The sequence below is a fragment of the Falco biarmicus genome, chromosome 5 (assembly GCF_023638135.1).
Source record: "Falco biarmicus isolate bFalBia1 chromosome 5, bFalBia1.pri, whole genome shotgun sequence".
NCBI lineage: Eukaryota > Metazoa > Chordata > Aves > Falconiformes > Falconidae > Falco > Falco biarmicus.
Genome location: NC_079292.1, coordinates 83620857 through 83641039, shown reverse-complemented (window position 1 = coordinate 83641039; position 20183 = coordinate 83620857). Strand labels below are relative to the sequence as shown.

The following is a 20183-nucleotide window of genomic DNA, read 5'->3' as shown; positions in this document are numbered from 1 at the left end:
CTCCTGCTTCTGTTTTCATTAAGGAGTGTGTCTGTGTGCCTTTCTACTCCAGGTAGAATTTCTGATATTTCAGTATCAACTGAATATTTTGCTTTTGCTCTAGAAGATCCTGTCTCATGGTCTCAATTCTGCTGTTTAAAAACCTGTTACATGTTACAAAATTTGCCCTAGACAATTCCTTGGATAACAGCAATAGTCCAGCAAAGCATTGCCTTACCAGGATAATAAAGAATTGCTGTTCTCCAGAGAAATGCAACGATGGATAGACTCGTGGGAGGCACACAGCAATAGAGCAGGTGCCCAGTTTCTTATGCAATGAAACACGTACTCCTTCCTCGGCTAACCAGGTCTCCTTGTCATTTCTTTTCCTCTGTAGGATTGTTTGTTCACTTCAGAGAAAGGTAGTTTCTACAGCCGTGTCCATGTCTGTGAGGGAGATATATGATGTATTTTCTTGAAGAATTACTTTACTGTGCAATCTCAAAATCTGAGTGTTAGCGTATGCTTTTCCTCATGCCATAGATCTGGAGAAGAAATAAAGAACAAAGGAAATTATTACATAAATGAAAATGAAACATCAATGCCAGAGAAACGAGTCGAAGAAAATCTTTTGAGATGTAGCCTTTGTCAAGAGGTCCTTCTAGTTTGGTGACTTAGAGCTCTCAGGACAGTCACTTTGGGAAGGTGGCATTGAAGGCAAGAGCCAACACCCTGACAGATCTTAGCTGAGGTGCCAACCTCAAATAAAAGTGCCTACTTCTTGTGGGCGAGAGCACAACTTGCCAGCTTTACATTGCAAGTCCACCTTCTGGTTTGCTTTCAGCACATTCTGGTAGGAAAGGGAAACTGAAGTGTGATCACAAATCCACTGCTGAGCACAGCTGTCCAAACTGAAAGCCAGCCTCCAAGCTGTCATTTTATTCAAAGCTAACATTTTATTCAATTCTGTGTTTCAAGCCTGAACCTCATGTAGTCGGGAATTAAAAGTTGTCTATCCAAAAGAAGAAGAGTTCTAATGTTAAGAGTTCTGCAAAAGTGGCTGCATTTTCTTCAGTAATGGCAAAAGAAGTATATGCCAGTCAAGGAGGGCAGAAGTGAGGTAAAGAGGAAGAGCGAGAATATAGCAGTGAGAGAGGAACATTTCTTGTCAGTACCATAATGAGGAAGCTCAGATATATCTTGATGTCCCTGCTGCTTCATTTGTGACTGGCAATATGAGGGCACCCCGCAAAGGGGTAGATTTTCTTCCAAGCTTACTAGCTGCAAATGCTAGGTATTTTTCTACCTTTTTTTTCTGACATTTTTTCTTTTTACCAACTATGACAGAAGAAATAGTATATGCTAATCTGAAGTTTGAGAACAACCATGAACTGGATAATATCACAGAGCCTGAAGAAACTAAAGAAAAAGGTGTAGTATCTATGAATCTTTTATGATTTATTCTTGCTAAAGTAGATGGGGCAGGAAATACTTTTAATTATAGTTATTACTATCAGAAAAGTTGTACTGATTATAAATGTGTCCTGGTTTTTGTTGCTGTCATTTCTGCCTGAACTTTTTAGAGTTTGGAAGGTATACCTGAAATAGTGGTCTTATCATTTTACAGAAAAGCATATTACTGAGCATTATACTAAGCTCCACAAAGTCTTAATTGTCTAAACCTCAAAATGTTAACTTGAACTGATTTTTAAAGTGGATCAGTTCCATTTAATTTCTCCATTGTGTTTGCATTCAGACTTAGAACGGAATCAGCTTTAACTGACACACTTTATTTCAGTTCCGAAGCTGTAGCCTGAATTAGGGCACTGGTCTTTGAAATGGCTATATCTGTTAAAGGGCTGAATACATTTTAAATACTAAATTTAAATTAATTTTGCTTAATTCGTGTTAAATTGCAAAGACGATATCCAGATTTGAGTGGTTCAACTCATGGGAGCAAAGACCATGGAAAGTGCTAGCTGTTTGTGGGGTCAGGCTCTGCAGCAGAGGTTTACCAACAAGAGGGCAAATTGCTTGTGATTCAGAAGGAATTTTCTGGGGAATTTTGTTTCAAAGAGCAGTGGTTTTAAACATTTATACCTTTTTTGATCATGAGCATATGTTATGTTTTTTTAACATGTTACACTTTTTGAACATACGTTTTTTGGATATTATTAAGTTATGGTTTTGAGCACTGCCAAAGTATAATTCAGGGGGGACAAAAAAAAAAAAAAAAAAAAAAAAAAAGTAAAAATCTGAACTGTCTTTGTGTTAAGCTCTGGGCTTCTTTTCCTTTAACATCCAATGACACTGGTCACTAATCCTCATACTGCTCCAGATGTCCTGCTTCTATGTGCATATTTTCATAAAATCATAGAATGGTTTGGGTTGGAAAGGACCTTAAAGCTCATCTAGTTCCAATCTCCCTACCATGTGCAGGGACATCTTCCACTAGACCAGGCTGTTCAGAGCCTCATCCAACTCAGTCTTGAAGCGTTGAACACTTCCAGGGGTGGGACAGCCATAACTTCTCTGTTCAGTGCCTCACCACCCTCACTGTAAAGAATTTCTTTCTTTAAGCTAAATCTACCCGCTTACAGTTTAAAATAATTACCCCTTGTCCTATCGCTACATACCCTTGTAAAAAGTCCCTCTCTAGCTTTCCTGCAAGCTCCCATTAGGTACTGGAAGGTCTCCCTGGAGCCTTCTCTTCTCCAAGCTGAAAACCTCAAGTCTCTCAGCCTGCCTTCACCAACAAGGTTCTCCAGCCCTCTGATCATCTTTGTGGCCCTTCTCTGGACTTGCTCTAACAGGTCCATGTCCTTCTTTTGTTGGGGACCCCAGAGCAGAATGCAGTACTCTCACAGGTGCAGAGTAGAGGGGAAGAACCACCTCCCTCAACCTGTTGGCCCTGCTTTTTGGTGCAGCCCAGGATCTGGCTGGCTTTCTGGGCTGCAAGTGCACATTGATGGCCCACGTTGAGATTCTCATCCACTAACACCTTCAAGTCTTTCTCTGCAGGGCTACTCTCAATCTAATCCCCACCCAGCCTGTATTTGTGCTTGGGATTGCTGTGACCCACATACAGGACCTTGCCCTTGGCCTTGTTGAACTTCACGAGGTTCACACGAGCCCACCTCTCAAGCCTGTCAAGGTCCCTCTGGATGGCATCCCTTGCCCCCAGCATGTTGTGATGAGAAAGCACCATTCTGAGACCACACAGTCTGTGCATTATTTCTCAAACATCAAGTTGAAACAACCACAATTAGTAAATACACCCATTTTAGGACAACAAAAGTACTGTACAGGAAGGAGGACCCAGCCGAAGGCTCCTTTAGCTGTCCTAGATGTAGCAGAAGCAGTGTGAGGTTACAAAGTACAGTACCGGGAACTAAAACTAAAGCAACTCTTGATGCAATGCTTAATTAAAGCAGCCAAAGCTAAACCTGCTGTGTGGTCTTGATTCGTTTTGCTGCCCAGAAAATATTTCACAGTTGCTTGTAAACTTTCAAACTACAGAATCTTTGCCTCTTCTCATCTAAAAGCTCCAGGAAGCATGGACTATAATGCCTTCAGTCTTTGTCTTGGGGCTGTGACTTTGTAGTGGTAGGAACAATTTCTTTTTGCCCTTTAGCTGTAATTCATATGAGTCTGTTTAGCAGCCTGCCTTAGGGAGTCAAATTTCTATTACTGAAGTTCCCCAGGCACCTAATATTCAGCTTCCAAGCATGTACAAAAGCACTGTGACCTTAAAAATATCCATATATCCCAGCAGTCAATGTGTCCTGAAGTCTTTTTAGGATCTATAAGGTATGTGATTCTCCTGTGCAGGCTTTATCTCTGTCTGTATCTGTCATATGTCTGTGAGATCAGACTTTGGAAAATAATGCAGAAGGGAGATGTTCTTTCTCTTCATGAAGGCCCATGTATTCCTCTTTTATGCAATACCAGGCAGTTAGAGCACTTCCTTAAACTGGGCTTACATTCTGTGGTGAAATGCAGATGCAGGGAGAGTGGCAGATGTAATACATAATTAGCAAGGCTTTAGTCTGTGTCTCTTACAGTATTGTCTTTTTAAAGCTGAGGAAGTTATGAGCTGGATGGTGAACTGTTAGATAGATTGAAAACTGGCTGGACTACCAGGCTCAAAGAGGAGTAACTAATGGCTCAACATCTGTTTGGTGGTAGAGTTGCTCAGGGGTCTGTCAAGGGTCAATACTGTTTAATATCTTCATCAACGACCTGAAAAATGACACAGAGTGTGTTATCAGCAAATTTATAATGATACTAAACTAGGGGTGGTGGCTGATGCTATGAAGTGGTAGAGCTTTAAAACAGAGGAACCTTGAGAAACCTGAGGACTGGGTGAGCAGAAACCCCATGTAGCTTCACAAGTTGCTGTGCACCGAGGCTGGACTGCCAGGCGGTGGGACAACCTGGGAGCAGGCTGGCTGTGGAAGCTGGAAAAGACCTGGGGTTTATGGTGAATGGCACATTGAACATAAGCCAGCAGTGATCTGTGTCCCAGGTCAAGACAACCTCCATTGCTCGGTCTTCTCTCACCTGAATATTCATCAACTTGAGTTTCTGTAGAGTGAGGTCTTGTACAAACATTCTGCCCAGGATTGCTTTAGCACAGAAGCTGACCACAGGTTACTTGTAGGAGAAGCATACTGCGTAGTTTCCATTCCTGTTCCTTCAGCCTGGCACACTAAATTTCAGTTCCTATTCCTTCAGCAATTCCCCACCCAATTGTAAATACCTCTTTCCCTTTTCTAGGCTAGAATTTCCTCTTCACATTCGCATTCTACTGCCTTTATTGGATTGTCAAGCTTGTTGCAACTCTCCACAAAGTTCATATAGTGGCATCTTTAATATCGGCCTTAGATTTAGTGCTTCCGTGACAAATTTAATGCTTTTGCTCCCTCCTTCAGTGCATCTTATCCCATGAAATCTTCCAGCTCTTGCAAACAGGGTGCCTTCTGAATGATCGACATGCATAGTATTTCCATTGCTTAGGAAAATTTTGAGATTTTTTTCTCCTCATTAAGTGCTCATTTCTGTATCTACTTTGTAATCCTTATTACATTAAAATTATCTATGAATTCCCAGCTAGAAATCTCAAACTACCATGAATATCAAAGGAGTTGACTCTAGCACTCAGATTAACCAGATTACCACAAATACATGCCACACATCACAAATTACCACAACCACACAGTGGATATTTTTTTTTCAGCTTTGAGCAAACAATTTTCTAGATTTTGCAGTATCTTGCTTTCTCAATATCTTTCTTGGCACAGTCTATGGCCTTTGAAAGGACCAAGGCTGTCCACAGTCTCCACTGAGCTGTTGTGATCTCTCACTCTCTTACTTTGGGCATCTTTTGCTGTGTGCAAAGACTATGCAGTAGGAATACACAAGGATAAAGTAAAAGCAATTACATATTGACCACAAAGATGGCTGCGATTTAGTGACACTACTGTGTTCACCATTCCTTAGCATCGCAGCTCCATTTCACGACTGAACTCCTGCCGGGGCCTCCCACTTCGTCCCGCTCTTACTGGCCAGTAGTCCTGATCTTGTTCATGCTGTGCCTGGCATTGCTGATGGCGCTGGTGACCCTGGCAGTTTTATGTAAGTACTAATGCAGTTCTGTTTGCGGGGGAGGGGGGGTCAAGCTACTGAATAACGTCAGACTGACAGGGAGGGCTAACATTTATCCCAATTGGTTTATTTATCCCTAATGATCTGCTAATACATTCCCTGTCTGTGTCCCACCCTTCCTGAAGGACAGCACTGGAAAATGTCTTATTGTGAATTTCAGTTATCCAGATTCCCAAGGACTACAGGACACAACTTACAGACCTCAACATGACAAAGAATCAGCTGCATGCAAATTTCTCAAATATTCTGCAAGCAATAGGAAATCAGCTGTGCTTGGAAGGGGAAAAAAACCTCAAAAATAATGGTAAATCAACACATTTTGGTGAGGGCTCATCTTGCAACATAGCAGAGAAGGAAATATGTGTCTTCTGTGTCTACTTAGGTCTGTCTCCTCAGGTGAGCCTGTGTCTTCTCAGATGTGATCACCCAGAAAGCAGGCAAGGAGCAGGTCTGCCTCATGCAGCTCCTGGAGAGAGGGACCCAGCCTGGCCACATGTGCACTGGCATGGGACATGGCAGTGGTGCCAGGGTTTCAGGATTTACTTCCCATAAGAAAAGGGTTCTGCAGGATGCTTTCTGGACATGCCAGTTCCCATCAGCACTAGCTCAGGGATCGTTACAACATGCTCATCTGCATCTAATAGGCAATTTTACAGTGGTGTCTGAGAATTAAACAACCTACTGCACTCCGTGTGAACAGCAGTCCACACACAGGGCAGTGGGCTAGTACTGACCGCAAGTAAGACAGGAATCTCCTGAAGTCAGAAGTGATATGGGGAAGCTAAACCAACCTGGGAGTTCATTCCCTGTCTCCTGACTGTGTACAGCACAGGGCTGTTTCTGAAATCACTTTGCCACAGCTTGGTTATTTAAGTGGCATCTGACAATGTGCCAGCCAGAGAAATAGTTCTGTTGGGAAATCACACTCTGGGGAGTAGGGGCATTGGGCAAAGGGATCCTGTTGTGACTGTTGGGAAAGGGGATTTCATTTGTCAGGATATTGTTCCACAGACAAGCTAACTGTCTAGGTCTCCCTTTTGGTCGATGAAGGGAAATTGGTAGTGCAAGGATACAGTCTGTTTCCTCCCAAGCAACACACCTGGAACAACAGAAAAAGCATGTGTGAGACACATCTACTTTTGTCCGTTGACCAAAATGGGACTCCAGATGGCTTGACTCGTATCACCTTTATAGACTCCTAAATTTAGGCAAAGCAAATCCCATTTGCAGCACCTGAACTTCCTCCCAGTGCTTAAAGGAATGGGAGAGACAGGGGGATGATTTAGTTTTCATCTCTGTTATTACCTGAACCTTCTAGGGCCACAGTGGGATTTTGACTGAGTGAGGACTGCCTTAAATATCCTCAGTCCCTGCAGATCTTGTCATCACAGGCCTAGAGCAATGTTCTGTGAGGGACAGCATAGGAACAGAAACAGGGTGATGGTTTTCCTTTTCCAGGCCAGAACTGTGTACTCTGCCCTGCAAACTGGCTGTGGAAAGGTGGCGACACATGTTACTACCACTCCAAGGAAGAGAAGTCATGGGAACAGAGTCACCAGTTTTGTTCCTCGAGGAACTCTACTCTTCTTCTGATAAAAGATGCAGCAAAGATGGTATGGACTGGTTTCTCACTCTGTTTAGCATGACATTCATTTAGCAAGACATTCACACACCCAATCAGCTACTCACCTCACATAACTTTCTTAGATGGCACCGTGAGCAGGAGTTTTTCTGCAGTGGTTAGGTTGCCCTGGGCAGTGCTCAGGCACAGGACTGGCCATTGCCATATGAAGTGCAGCCCTTCGAGTGGCTGATGGTTGGGGACAGCCCACCTTGCCTCAGCTTGCTATGGCTGGCTACTTAATGGGATGACTGTTTTGTTGTGGGCAATGATTTCACTGACTTAACAATTGTTTCAGATCCATACAAGGATTTGGTAAGATATTAGTGGGAAAACCTCTTCTATCCTGGTCTCCTCATGGGCTAAGCATAGTCCTCCTTACTTCGTAGAATTTCTTCCCATGGAAGTCGAACTCATCTTTTCAATCAAAACTAAAACACTTGGCAGCCAGCTGCCAAAACGTGGCCTAATCTTTTAGTCAATGAAAACAAACTGAAGTGGGAAGAGAAAATGCCAGGTGTAGAGCGAAATAATGCTTTTTCCTCTGGGTGCCAGCAGATATATTGGAAGGTTTGAGGGCAGAAAAGATGTCCCCAGAACTGGCAGTCAGGGCTGGGCATGCCTGCTCTCCAGCAACTGACAAATGCCCGTTCCCCTCTCACGGAGCTGCAGGCCATAAGGTTTATCCTGGAAGTAAAGGGAAGTAGCTTTATTCTCACCCTCCCAAACTGGTGACAGCAAAAGTTTTTAGGTGCAGTTTGTTCTAGCTGTCTTAATCACGGCATTGAGAGGTATGAGGAAAAAGATAAAATGAAGAAGTGCACTTGGAGTGACAATGGTAAGTGAAGGAAGAAAGAGAAAACCGGGAAAATCTAATCAAAACCTTTAGAGATTTCCCTCAAGTGAAAAAGGCGGCGTTATTCAGGTTTACATTCTTACTTGTTCGGCTCAGAGCAGTTTTTAAGAGCAGAATATCACTAAATGCCTAACTTTAACACCTCCTCTACTTGTCATGGTCCAGCTTTTGGGAATAAGTTAACAATTCTAGAGCCAAGGGTGAAAGTTCAACCAATCAAACCCAACAGCTCCCTGCAGAGGCTTCCTTCTTACTGTTGATAAATGCTAAGGACAGAGTAAAAGGGGAGGAATGGTTCATGACTAAAGGGGGAAGAATGATCAAGCGTGTCACCCTCAGTGTTTTGATCAGGTTGATGAGGGTGACATTGCTCTTCAGAGCTAGAAGCATGTCTTCTCTCCAATTAAAAACAGCTCCACTGTCATTTCTCCTTTGACACTAGCCTTTTCCTTTAAGTGCAGAACTTTTCCTGACAGGTTAACAATTTGTGCTATTTATGTTCTTTAAGAAATTTCCATCAATGTTTTCAACTTTTGAGTCTAAATATTTGTTTTTAATATCTTCCTGAATGTCTGTTTCGGTTTGTCCTTACTCTGCATAGAAACTGGTACAAGAATTTCCTAGAGAAACCTACTGGCTTGGATTAACATTTAGAGATGAACAGAGAGAGTGGTATTGGACAGACAACACAGTTCTTACAAAACAAATGCCTTGGTAAGTGGGCAGCTTTCCCACAGTACACGAAGTCGGTCCTCATCCACATGCAACTCCCAGTTTGTCTGACACAAAGGGCACATCCAACAGCCAACTTTTATGCAGATTTCTCTGTGTTCTGGGTCTCATTTTTTCCACTTCAGATTTTTCTTTGCCTTTCCCAGAACTGTTTAGAGGGTGGTCTAGGCACTATTACTGCGGGGGGGAAAAATACCCAGAAAATGTATTTCCACAATTTAGTTTCAGATTGACCATAAATGTCATACATTGTATTTGACATCTTGTTTCAGTGAGGACACAAGGAAAAAACTACAATGAAAAGGTGTTTAATTTAATGCTTTTGATTTTTTCTTGTTACGTAATACATATTATATAATCTATTATAATATATTATATACATATATAAAATTATATATTAAATTTATTTATTCTCTACCATCATTTCACTTCAGTTTAACATGTTGTTTCAGAAATACAATATATTTTTCTACTTGCTTTGAAATCTGCTTTGCCGATTTTCATTATTGGGCAGTCTCCTCTCAACTCACTGTTGAAAGAGCCACTGACACCTCCAGTTGGTATCCAGGAGTTACTGTTTCTTGCTGTCAGGTACAAAAAATGGTTTAGGATCCACCCTTGGAATCTGTTGGGAGTGCTTGTTGGCATGTTCAGGACAGAGTTATCTTCCTACAAGTTGGTGCACAATGTCACTAAATGTTTTATTTTTTTGTTGGGCATATACACTCTTCGTGAAAGCCACATAAGTAATTCTTGCAAAGACAGCTCTTTTTGGAAGAAAGGGCAAGAATGTACCATTTGAATGAGGTGAGATGTAACAACAAAGATTTTTCTTTCATAGGGTAAAGCACCTACACCCCCAATACTGTGGATATATTTATTATGATTCCATATATAGTACTCCATGTACAAGAAAGTATTACTATGTCTGTGAAAAGCCTGCCATCCTATTCCAGCGAGGCAGCAACCACTGGCAGGACTGGTTTGTCAGACCAAAATGATTATGAGAAGCTAGAAGATGTTCTGCAAGGTTGGAATTTTTTATTTTGCTTTTGAGAACTATCACATGAAAATTTAAATGCATTGGATTGCACCTAATACATTTCCCTGTTTTCATTCTCTTCTAGACATATGTAAAACTATTTTCATACTAAGGAAATGGGCACGGTAACAAGCTCCAGGAGCTACCCAAGTCTGTTGATCCAGATAAAAAACTGTTACATGATTACTCAGTTTTAATCAACACAAGTGATGCCAAAACGGCCAAAAGTCATGTCCAGGAAAAAAACCAAAATGCTAAGGCAAGCACCTACAGGTACTGCTCCTCTCCCAGCATCCCCTGATACAGTCCTAACACCACTCGTCAGTTCTAACTGTACAGCTGTAACATAACACAAGTGATGAGGATTAAACACTTCCATTCAGGAGAGACTTCTGATGTCTTGTTGATATGACTGCTTTAATGCATTAGTAGGCTGGAGTATACAACACGTAAATATAGTTATCCTCAGAAGGTGGGCCAAAGTGTTCCCGAACTGTATTAATAATCATAATTGCTCTGGGACACAGAGATTTATAGTCCTCATAAGGACTTGTGCATGTGTCACAGAAGAAGACATCCTTCAGCTATGAATGTCTAGCTCTCCTCCGTGCTTTATACTTCTTACTGGCACTGTTAGTTCTCTTCTTTTCTTTTTTTTCTCTTTTTTTCTCTTTTTTTTTTTCCTAGTAATAATTCTACTCTTCCACTTTTCTACATTTTTGATCTACTGCAAGAGTCACAGTCATGTTCAGAGGCATGAACAGAACCTCCTTTTATGAATTTTTAGGATACTTCCTGGAATGCCACACTACTAATCTAATGTGCTGAGCAAGGGTCTACAAACCCAACCACAGTGAAAACACCCCAAGCAGTGTTAATGAACAAAACGTCTCCCTCCACATTGCTGTGGAACAATGACAGTGAAGCTGAAATAAATCTCAGTCCCATAACGGTGTTTTGATTTGAGCAAAAAGTTCATGAATTCCTAGCTCGGTCCTCCCTGGAGATTTGTGTATTCCTTGTGGATTCCAGATTATTTATTGTGGATCATTTACTACTGGTGTAGCAGCTGGGCTGCTGAAGAATTGGTCATACCCATCAAGAGGCTGTTCCAGTGTCCCACTGAACTCAGCACTACGCAGCAGTTTCTGATCACCAACATGAACATTTGGGGCGTTATTTTCAAATACCAATTTCATGCTTCAGAAACCTTTGTGGATTTCTCTTACTCTCTGCTGTTTACACTCACCATTCACATCTCTGACATAATCTCTCTTAGCTGCTCCTCTCAGTTCCTCTTCCAGCTGCTCCTGTCTTTGGGGGTGAAGAGGCAGAACACTTCCATCCTGCAGTACAGACACAGCCCTGGTGACTTCCCAGAGTGTCTCTCAGCATTCATACCAGATACACTGAAATAAGAAATCTCACGTGGAAGGTATCCTGAACGGTATTCATGGTGCATACTTTCTTGATAATGAAAGGCTTTGCTGTAATTTGCCAGAAATATTAAAAAAAGAAAGAAAGAAAGAAGAAAAAAAAGTCTGATCTTGTTTTCTTTTCCATTAGAGGGACTGTGAGGAAACAAGAAAAATATTTCCAGGACGTTTTTTCATCAATGGGGCATGCCTAAGAGCAGAGGGGTGAATCTTAGGTGTTTCTGCAGTTTGTTGAAGACAAACATGAGCTGAGATTGACAGCTCCTCACACTGACAGGCAGCCACAGGCCTTGATCTTCTGGGTTCATTTACTGCCAGCCCAAAAGCAGTCTCTGGTGCAGCAGCTGTATTTGTGACTGTGAAGGCAGGAGGGGGTAGAGCACAGTCTCACAGTGTGCCGTGCTACTGAAACTGGAGGAGCTAGTTTCTTCTCAAAAACCAATGACTGAAACACCAAAAAAGAAAAAAAAAAAAACAAAACAAAACAAAACCCACAAATCCAAACACTACTGTTCACTGTGAGCATTCAGAGTGCTGCCAGCGAACAACCTCATCCAGCAAGGTTGAAACTGGCAAAGGACATACCCTGGTGGTGGTGTAACCAGGTAGGGCTTAAGGATGTGCTGTCTGACTCCAGCCCCTCTTCCACTGAACGGAGCTTTTCCTTACAGAGGAAGAGACATAAAAATGTAGCGTTTGTGTATTGGCTGAGATGGCGTTTTTGAATCATGGTTCCATCCAACAGTGTGTTTCCAATGTCTAAATTTTTCTCCTCCCTACACCACCTCCCTCAGCCTCTAGCTAATGCAATTTGCAAGGTAACATTCTGGTTAATAAACACAGTTATTTTGTGCAGCCTGCTGACAACATTTATACACGGGCTGTGATCAAATGTAGACCCAAACCTCCTGCCTTAGTTCACCTTTCTTTTCATTTTATTCTGAAGAAATGAAGACACTTTGCCTGCTCATCCTTACAAAAACAGAGAGTATGATGAACCTTTGTTACTTCTGTTCTTGCAGCAGGATCTGTTTTAAAAGGTGACTCAAAAAAAAAAAAGTAAAGTAATATAATTAACAGACTGCTTATTGAATTCAGAGCTACCAAGATAATACAAGAAAATGACTTAACCTCCTCTTTTCTCTGCAGAAGTAAGATCAGGTTGGAGAAAAGCTTCCCAAAGGTGATTCATTACATGCTTGAGAAGTTGTTGCTATGACTGGAGAAGATACTGCCATGAAAAATTGCAATGAAATTCAGTAGCATAACCACACTTGACTCCCAGTTAGCTGCAGAAAAGCCCTTTCCACACTAAATTGCCAACATACAGTTTTCAGGCCTGATAGACAAGTATTTTTGCCCCATATTTAGTATGAGGTTTTTATGAGGATACTGTGGATATACCATGAATACACAGTGACTGCTACTCCTTGTGTGCCTCTCTGTATAACAAAACTGACTGTAGGCATCCTTTACTCTCAACTTTTCCACCATGCCTTCTCTTTGCATACAGGTAAGATATAATGCAAGAAATATACACAGCCAGAGATACCTGTGCTCTGAAAACATCTATCATCTGTGCAGCAAGGCAGGAAGAAGAGCCCAGTCATTACAGTTTGTTTCCAGTCTGTTGATATGATTTTGCAAATGGGAGACTCTGAACTTTACAAACAAGAGCACAAACAGCTACCACAGAAATTCCTCTCTTGCAATTTCCTTCTGACTAACCCTGTCACTACAACATGATTCATCATGTCTGGGCAAGTGCTCTGTTTAAGGAGAGTTGGTCACTGAAGATGTTTAAGAACTACAGCTCAGCACTGGAGCAAGGCACTGCAGAGAGCTAGAGATGGAGAGCGGGGATGGATAAGCCACTTCTGCGCAGTGACTTCTGTCTACAGTGCAACAGCAGAGAGGTGCTCTGTGTGGTCTGGTCTTTCTCTGACACAGGTTGAGCAATCACATGAATCCTGCCAAGCTCCTGGCCTCACATTTCTTTCAGCTCAGCTTCTCCCCTTTTAGCATTTATTTCAGTAAAATTAAAAAAAATAATTTCATTTTTAATTTATTTCATAACAGAGTATGGAAATACAGCCTATTATTTCCATGCAGCTGCTGCGTTGTATTTGTGCCCTGATACACGAACAGACATCTTTGATAACTCAAAATAGCAACTATTTCTCCATCATCTTATTTTAAGGAGGTAGAAAATCCTGACATTTGCTCTGTTTACAGGGTCAGATCAGGTAGATAGTTAGATGAAACAGTCTCACGTTCCAGCCAAAACCCAAGACTCCCATCTTCGTATTCAGGAGAAATATACCCATCTTTGACAGTGCCATTTTAACACCTTAATGTGCTTTCAGTATGTTACACTTTTACTATGACACAGTAATCAGAACAGAGCCAGCTTCCTGCGTGGTTTCACTGGAAATGCTGAAACGTGAACCATTCTCATCGCCTCAGCATCAGTCTCGCTGCAGTGTGCCCCGACTCCCACAGTACTGCTACTGCAGGAAAGAAGTGTGATGAGCTGGAGATGGAGGATGAGGAAGGCTACACCACTCTGAATTTACGGCCCTCAGCTTTAGTAATTACTCCTGGATATTCGAGAAGCAACAAACGTTCTGCATTTAAGGCTCCAGCAAGTTCTGTTACTGTAGACAGTAAGTACAGATGGAAATTAGCTCTTCTATCTAAATCAGGGCATAACTTTATTAGAATCCCTCTAAACTTTAGAGTATATTCTTCGACAAATATTCATAGAAACAGCAGAAAGTATAATCATAATGGAGTCTTATGTGCTATTGTTTACGATCCTAGATGATATTTTTTCTGAAGCTTATCTTTACTCCAATTATTTTTTCCATTTACTTCAACACAAAAGAAAAATTCCACCTTTCTATGGATTTTTTTTTGCATTTTAGTATGATTCATTTATTGCAGCAAAGGACAAGAGGGGAAGGTGCTATAGTTTTATCAGATAATGCAGGCCTTGGAAATTAAGCAATTTCCTCACCTACGAGGAGTAGAAAGGTGCCCTGTTTATCAGTCTTAATAGTGAATGTAAGTTTTGATAGAAGCATATGTTTTTATTTGTTTATATTCAAAGTTTTTCTATGAACAAGCTGAGTGTTAACTAAGGTAGTGGGTTCTGCCTGTGGAATGCTTAAGACCATAAAATGATGACTTAAGTACTGCTGCTCCTCATAAATTCACTATGAGGCTTATGTGTGACATAAATATCATTGCTGCTATTTGCAGGTTGGGTAGAGTAGGCAAAGACTAAACTGACATCACTCTGGTGCTATCTGAAAAAGATCTCAAGCTATCCATCAAGAATGACCGCTTGACAAGGAGGATGGAGGAGAAGCTGTTGAGAAGTAGCAGTCAGAAAACCAAGGATAAAATATTAGGGAGTATGATCTAGAGCTTACCAGAAAGAAACAGGTTGGCACGCTCAGAAAACTCTTAAAGCAGCTTTTTGATATGCACAGAGAACAAGTAAAGTAGACATATGACCAGATTAGGTTGGGAAGGACCTCTATAGTTCATCTTTTTCTGACCTTATGCTCAAAAAGACTAGCTCTAAAGTCTGATCAAGTTGCCCAGGCCCTGGTCCACTTGAGTTGCCAAAACTTCAAAGGATGGAGATCTCACAGTCTTTCTGAGTCATTGTTCCAGTGCTGAAAGGGAAGAATTTTTTTTCCTCACATCTAATCACAAGTTTCCCTGGTGCAACTTGTGACTGTTGTATTGTGTCTTTTCACTGCGCCTCTCTGAGAAGAGTCTGGCTCCATCTGTAAAGCTCTTTTAGGTAGCAGAGGACTGAAACTAGGGTCTCCCTTAGCCTTCTCCAGGCTAAACAAGCCCAGGTCCTTCAGCTTCTCTGTAGGTCCCTGACCACTCCGTGTTCCTCTGCTGGACTCTGCAGTTAGCTGACATCTCTCTTGAAGTGGGAAGCTCAGCACTGGAGACAATATTCATGACTGCCAAGTAGAGTGGAATAATCTCTTCTCTCCACTTGCTGGCTGCATTCTTGCCAGTGCAGCCCAGTGCCGATCAGCTTTCGCTGCCAAGGGTACACCAGGACCCTGGAGCACAGCTGCTTTCCAGCCACTCAGTCCCCTACCTGTACTCGTGTATGGAGTTGTACTGCTACAGGAGCTGGACTTCACATTTGTCTTTGTTGAGCTGTTGCACTTCCAGCCCGTTCCTAGGATTTTTAGCTCCCTTTAAAAGGAAGCCTTAACCTCCAGCACATCAGCCACCACCCCAATGTGGTGTCACCTGCAGTCTTTTAAAATTGCCTTAACTGGTGAGGGTTAGGGTCAGCTCCCTTAACTTTGCCTACGTAAATTTTGGTTGCCATGTCTATCTGGGCGCTTCTGGAGGGTGTGAAGGACTCCAGTAAAATACCTGATGTGTATCACACTTTCCAATTAACCTGAACACTCTAGGAAAGATATAAAAGACACTTACAGAAAAGTGCAGAGCACTGCTTCCACAAAAGGGAAAACTGCGAAGATAAATAAATAGATACATACATACAAAAGAAAATATTTTAATCAGGGGATAGTCAGTTGTAAAATAAAAACCAGTAAAAACTATATTCCTGATTAGACATTGAACCACAATGGAAATCCAGAGAAAGAGCCTGAGGGAAGATGCACAGTTTAATGTTCCAGAAGTAGCTGTCCAAAACTAGATGGCAATATTTTTTTTTCCAAGGTGGAACAGTCTAAGGGGTTGTTTTATTATTTCCAGGATTGTGTGAACTGCAAAATCTAGTCTGTTTACCTGTCTCATTAGAAGAGGTTTTACTCTAAAATGCAAGAGCCTTGGTTAATAATATCGGTAGATAGATAAATATTTTCTCAAAATCACTCCAGGAAATTCAGAACAGTGATAACAAAAAATGCAGTAATAAAAAAAAAAGGCTCTGCAGAAGGGATAAAGGTGAATTCGTATTGTCAGAGAGGAGGTAATACCGGTGTGAGGTGAGGATAGCTGCTGGTTTTGTTGCTGAATGGGGTTTTTTGTTTGTCCAAGGAGCCTCCATCTCATCTTCTGTATGGCGTCCAGTGGCCTTTGCTTTCCTCACTTTGTGCCTGGTGCTGCTGATGGGGCTGGTAGCCCTGCTGGCGCTGTGTAAGTACTGTGTCGTCCCAAGCTCCTGCTGTGGGAATGAATTCCACATGTATGGCTGCTTCCACTGCCCCTGCAGACTGCCCCTGCTGCCCCTCTTCCCCACGGGGAAATAATAAAGGAAGATGGGCAACAGTACAGCTTTCCCACAGAAGTACCTCCACAGCCAAGGGTCACCACAGGTCACTCACTGTTGCAGTCAGAGTCCAACTCAGGCAGCCTCACACAGGGCACCAGCTGCTGCAGCACAAACAAACCAGCCAGCTGCAACAAGGCTTTACCATTGGTCAGATTCTACTGTCCATGCTGTTTCTCCTTCCCCCAGAGATCAAACCACACTGCTGCTCCTCTACCCAACACCATCTCCCGCACTTTTCAAGGCTATTTAACCACTCAGCAGGAAGAGCTACAGCTGCACATCATCCATGTCAATCAACCCACTGCCGCTGAGGCAAGGCCACAGCTGCATGTTATCAGTGCTAATCAGCCCACTGCCTGCATTCCTCTACAACTCACGATCACTAATATCTGCACTTATAGCCACCTTAACCCTAAGGGTTAACTAATCTTACTGCGAGGTCTAAACCTAACTAATCCTAACCCTAACATTAATCTCCTAATGTTAATCCTAACCTTAATGACCCTAACACTAAAGCAAATGCCTAATGCTATCCCTAAGCATAAATCTAAACTAACCCTGACCCCAAACCTAATCCTAAAATACAACCCTAAACATAACACCTAATGCTTAAATATAACCCTGACCATAATGACCCTAACCCTAAACCTAATCCTAGCCCTAACCCCAACCTTAACACTAACCCTAACCTATACCTCTATACCTCAGTCTAAGCCTAACCCTAAGCCAAGCCATAACCCCAACCCCTAACACTAACCCTAGCCCTAACCATCACGGCCCTAATCCTAACACCTAATCCCTAACCCTAAGCCTAAATACAATGACCCCAGCCCTAAGCCTACTCCTAACCATAACCCCAACCTTAAAACTAACCTTAACCCCAACCCTAAGCTATACCCCTAACTCCTAACCCTAACCACTGATTAACCTTAACCCTAACTCTAACCCCTAACCCTTAACCCGTTTCCGAAACGTTTGGTTTTCACAGCTAGAAGCTCCCCTCGTCAGCCACACTGTCTGGATAATGGTGCCCTCCTGTGACTGTTACTGGGATATTTCACAGTTCCAGTTCCCTCTCCTGGATCGCAAGCTTTTTGCAGGGAGGGCAATTCTGGCATCAAAGCGTCGTGACTGGTGCCTTTGCCCAAAGGTTACAGCAGATTTTCCGCAGAAACAGGGGTTTTTTTCCATACAAGCATTTCAATTAACAAGTAAATATGATGCCACGTTACATTTGGAAGCAGAGGCAGAAAGTCCCCGGCTCCATTTTGGCAGGAGGGGAGCAGGTGCAAGTGTCCAGGATGAACACTCAGGGTGGTTCCATCACAGAAATGTTAGCTCAGAGGTTTCTAGTCTGATACTCACCCTTTCCTCCGCACCATTCAAAGCTGGACTACCACCAGCCCCAGATAAACTCATCTGTAGCTTCGTCCAGATGACCTTTGAAAATCTTCGAGGGTGGAGATGCTCCCACCTTTCCCAGGTGACCTTTTCCAGTGCTGCACAACCCTCCTGGTGAAGAAAATGAGGATGATGTACACACAATGGTGGACATAAAAATGAAGTAGACAAAAAAAACCAGAAGCTCGTCAAAAGTTACAAATTAAAACTACTAATTTTTAAAACCAATCTGATAAGTGTTTTCATGCCCTTCAGTTTTTCAGGTTTCCAAGGATCCAGAGGAAGGAAAGAAGCTGCAGGAAATGAGGGAAGCATTGTGTTTTGAAGGGAAGGAGAAAAATGGTAAATGTGGTTATCATGTAAATAAACACAAATGACCCATTTTTCAGAGCCCATTGACCGGGAGACCACAAAATCACAAGATCCAATGGGTTAGTGTCTGTTTTTAACTGTGATAGTATTTGACATGTGGATACATGTCCGCTAACATGCAAAACAACTTCTCTTTCACTCCTCAAGAGCTCAGCTGGTTCCTGCCTACCTTTAACCTTCTCTTGGTCAAGCTAGTAGCTAAAGTCCTTGTATTCCTCGCAGGTCTGCATAATACTCTCTCTGATTTCTAGAAACAAAATGTGCTCTCTGTCCAGCAAGCTGGCAAAACAGTGGAGCTGACAACTGCATCTACGTTTCGAAGCAGAAGAAAACATGGAAGCAAAGCCAGGAATTTTGTTCCTCAAGAAACTCCACTCTTCTTGTGCTAAAAGACAAAGCAAAGATGGTACAGTCTTAATCTTATGCATTCCTTTATGTCATGTGTTTTAACTTCCATCAATCTTGCAGGAAGAAATTAGTTTGGTCATTTACAGTGCATGCATTTCATTCTCTCTGGGTTGAATAGTCTTCCTGCAAGTCACAATATTGTCACAACTTGCAACACTTTCTAAACGTGCTGTGAGAAATTATGTATCATTAGAAACGGAATAAGCCATCATATAAAATGCCTTAATTAGCTAATACTTCAGTTTTCACGCAGAAAATAAATTGCATATTATCAGCATTCAGGAGAGACCCAGAACACAGAATGCATGTTTTCATTATCTCTTTCCACAAGTTTTGTAACTGAGGAAAACCCACATCTATGTGAAATCTAGAGAGCCACTGACTCACCATGCTGCTGTCATTTGCACACTGCAGCGCAAAGTGACTATAAAAGGTTGTTTTCTGACCTTATATTATACCCTCACAAAGCAATGTTAATGGTGGCACAAAGGCTAGACAGCAGAGGGTTAGGCTGTGATGACTGAATAAGGCTTAGGGAATTAATAATTCTAAGTAGTCTTCCTAATTTGGGGAGGGGGGTGGGTTTGCTGACTAACGAAAATCTGGAATTTGCTGTCAAGACCATATTTTCCCTTTTTGTACACACATATCTCAGGAACATCTGTTTCAACAGTAATTAAGCTCACACAAAGCCGAAATATCTTTATTTTCTTTTTGCTACATAAAACATCAAAAAGGAAACAAGCTTCCCTGGAAATCTTTCTCCTTTGTCCAGATGGAGTTAGTTTCAGCTGGGAGTTCTCAGCTCTTCTATTTTGAGTTATAAAGGCTGGCCTTTTGAATACCTTTTTTTAAAGTGAAAATCAAACGGGCAGAGACAAAACATAAAGTGGGAAAAAAAGGGTTATTAGTGAGTTCAGTAGCATCCTGAGGTCAGAATCGTGGCTCACACGATTCAGTTGGGAGACACCTGAACACCACGCCTTCAGTGCTGAATCCAAGAGATGATTTTGGTATGCTATATAAATTCCTGGACAGTTTGCTTCCAGATGTCTGGGTGCTTGCTTTTTTTCTATGTTTGGTATATGCAGCTGCAGCCAGACTGAGGCCAGACCAGTTTAAGCCAGCTGTGGGTTATATATTTTGGGTGAGTCCCTAAACGTGCTACTAAGCAACAGTAGAGTATCTGGCAGATCTGAACAGGCTAAGATGCAAAGGAACCTCTTAGATAGCTCTTAGACACTGGGGGAATGATTCAGGTGCCTAAGCATAGGTCTCTAGGGCAATCTGAGATGCTTAGGGGTATTCTGTTTGACCTCCAAACAACGCCTCAGCAAGGCACAGTTCTCCTATAGGTTCTGGGTCTTGTCTGTTAGCCGTAT

The 20183-nt window shown here is 42.1% G+C and overlaps 1 protein-coding gene across 4 annotated transcripts in view; it reads left to right on the top strand.

Moving 5' to 3' along the window:
* Positions 1–946: 946 nt before the first annotated feature.
* The window catches only part of LOC130150049 (natural killer cells antigen CD94-like), a 30379-nt gene continuing 11142 nt past the window's right edge, over positions 947–20183 (top strand). For 2 of the 4 annotated variants that reach the window (XR_008822102.1, XM_056340557.1), the window contains exons 1-10: positions 951–1410; positions 5482–5616; positions 5807–5950; positions 7105–7259; positions 8725–8837; positions 9697–9885; positions 9983–13999; positions 16386–16484; positions 18277–18363; positions 18645–18799. Coding sequence is in view for 2 of the 4 variants with exons in the window: in XM_056340557.1 (XP_056196532.1) it covers positions 13873–13999; positions 16386–16484; positions 18277–18363; positions 18645–18799 (468 nt within the window). In the remaining 2 variants the exon portion in view is untranslated. Of the gene's footprint in view, positions 1411–5481; positions 5617–5806; positions 5951–7104; positions 7260–8724; positions 8838–9696; positions 9886–9982; positions 14000–16385; positions 16485–18276; positions 18364–18644; positions 18800–20183 lie in introns of those variants that run through there. The other 2 variants (XR_008822103.1, XM_056340556.1) reach the window with 2 other exon arrangements.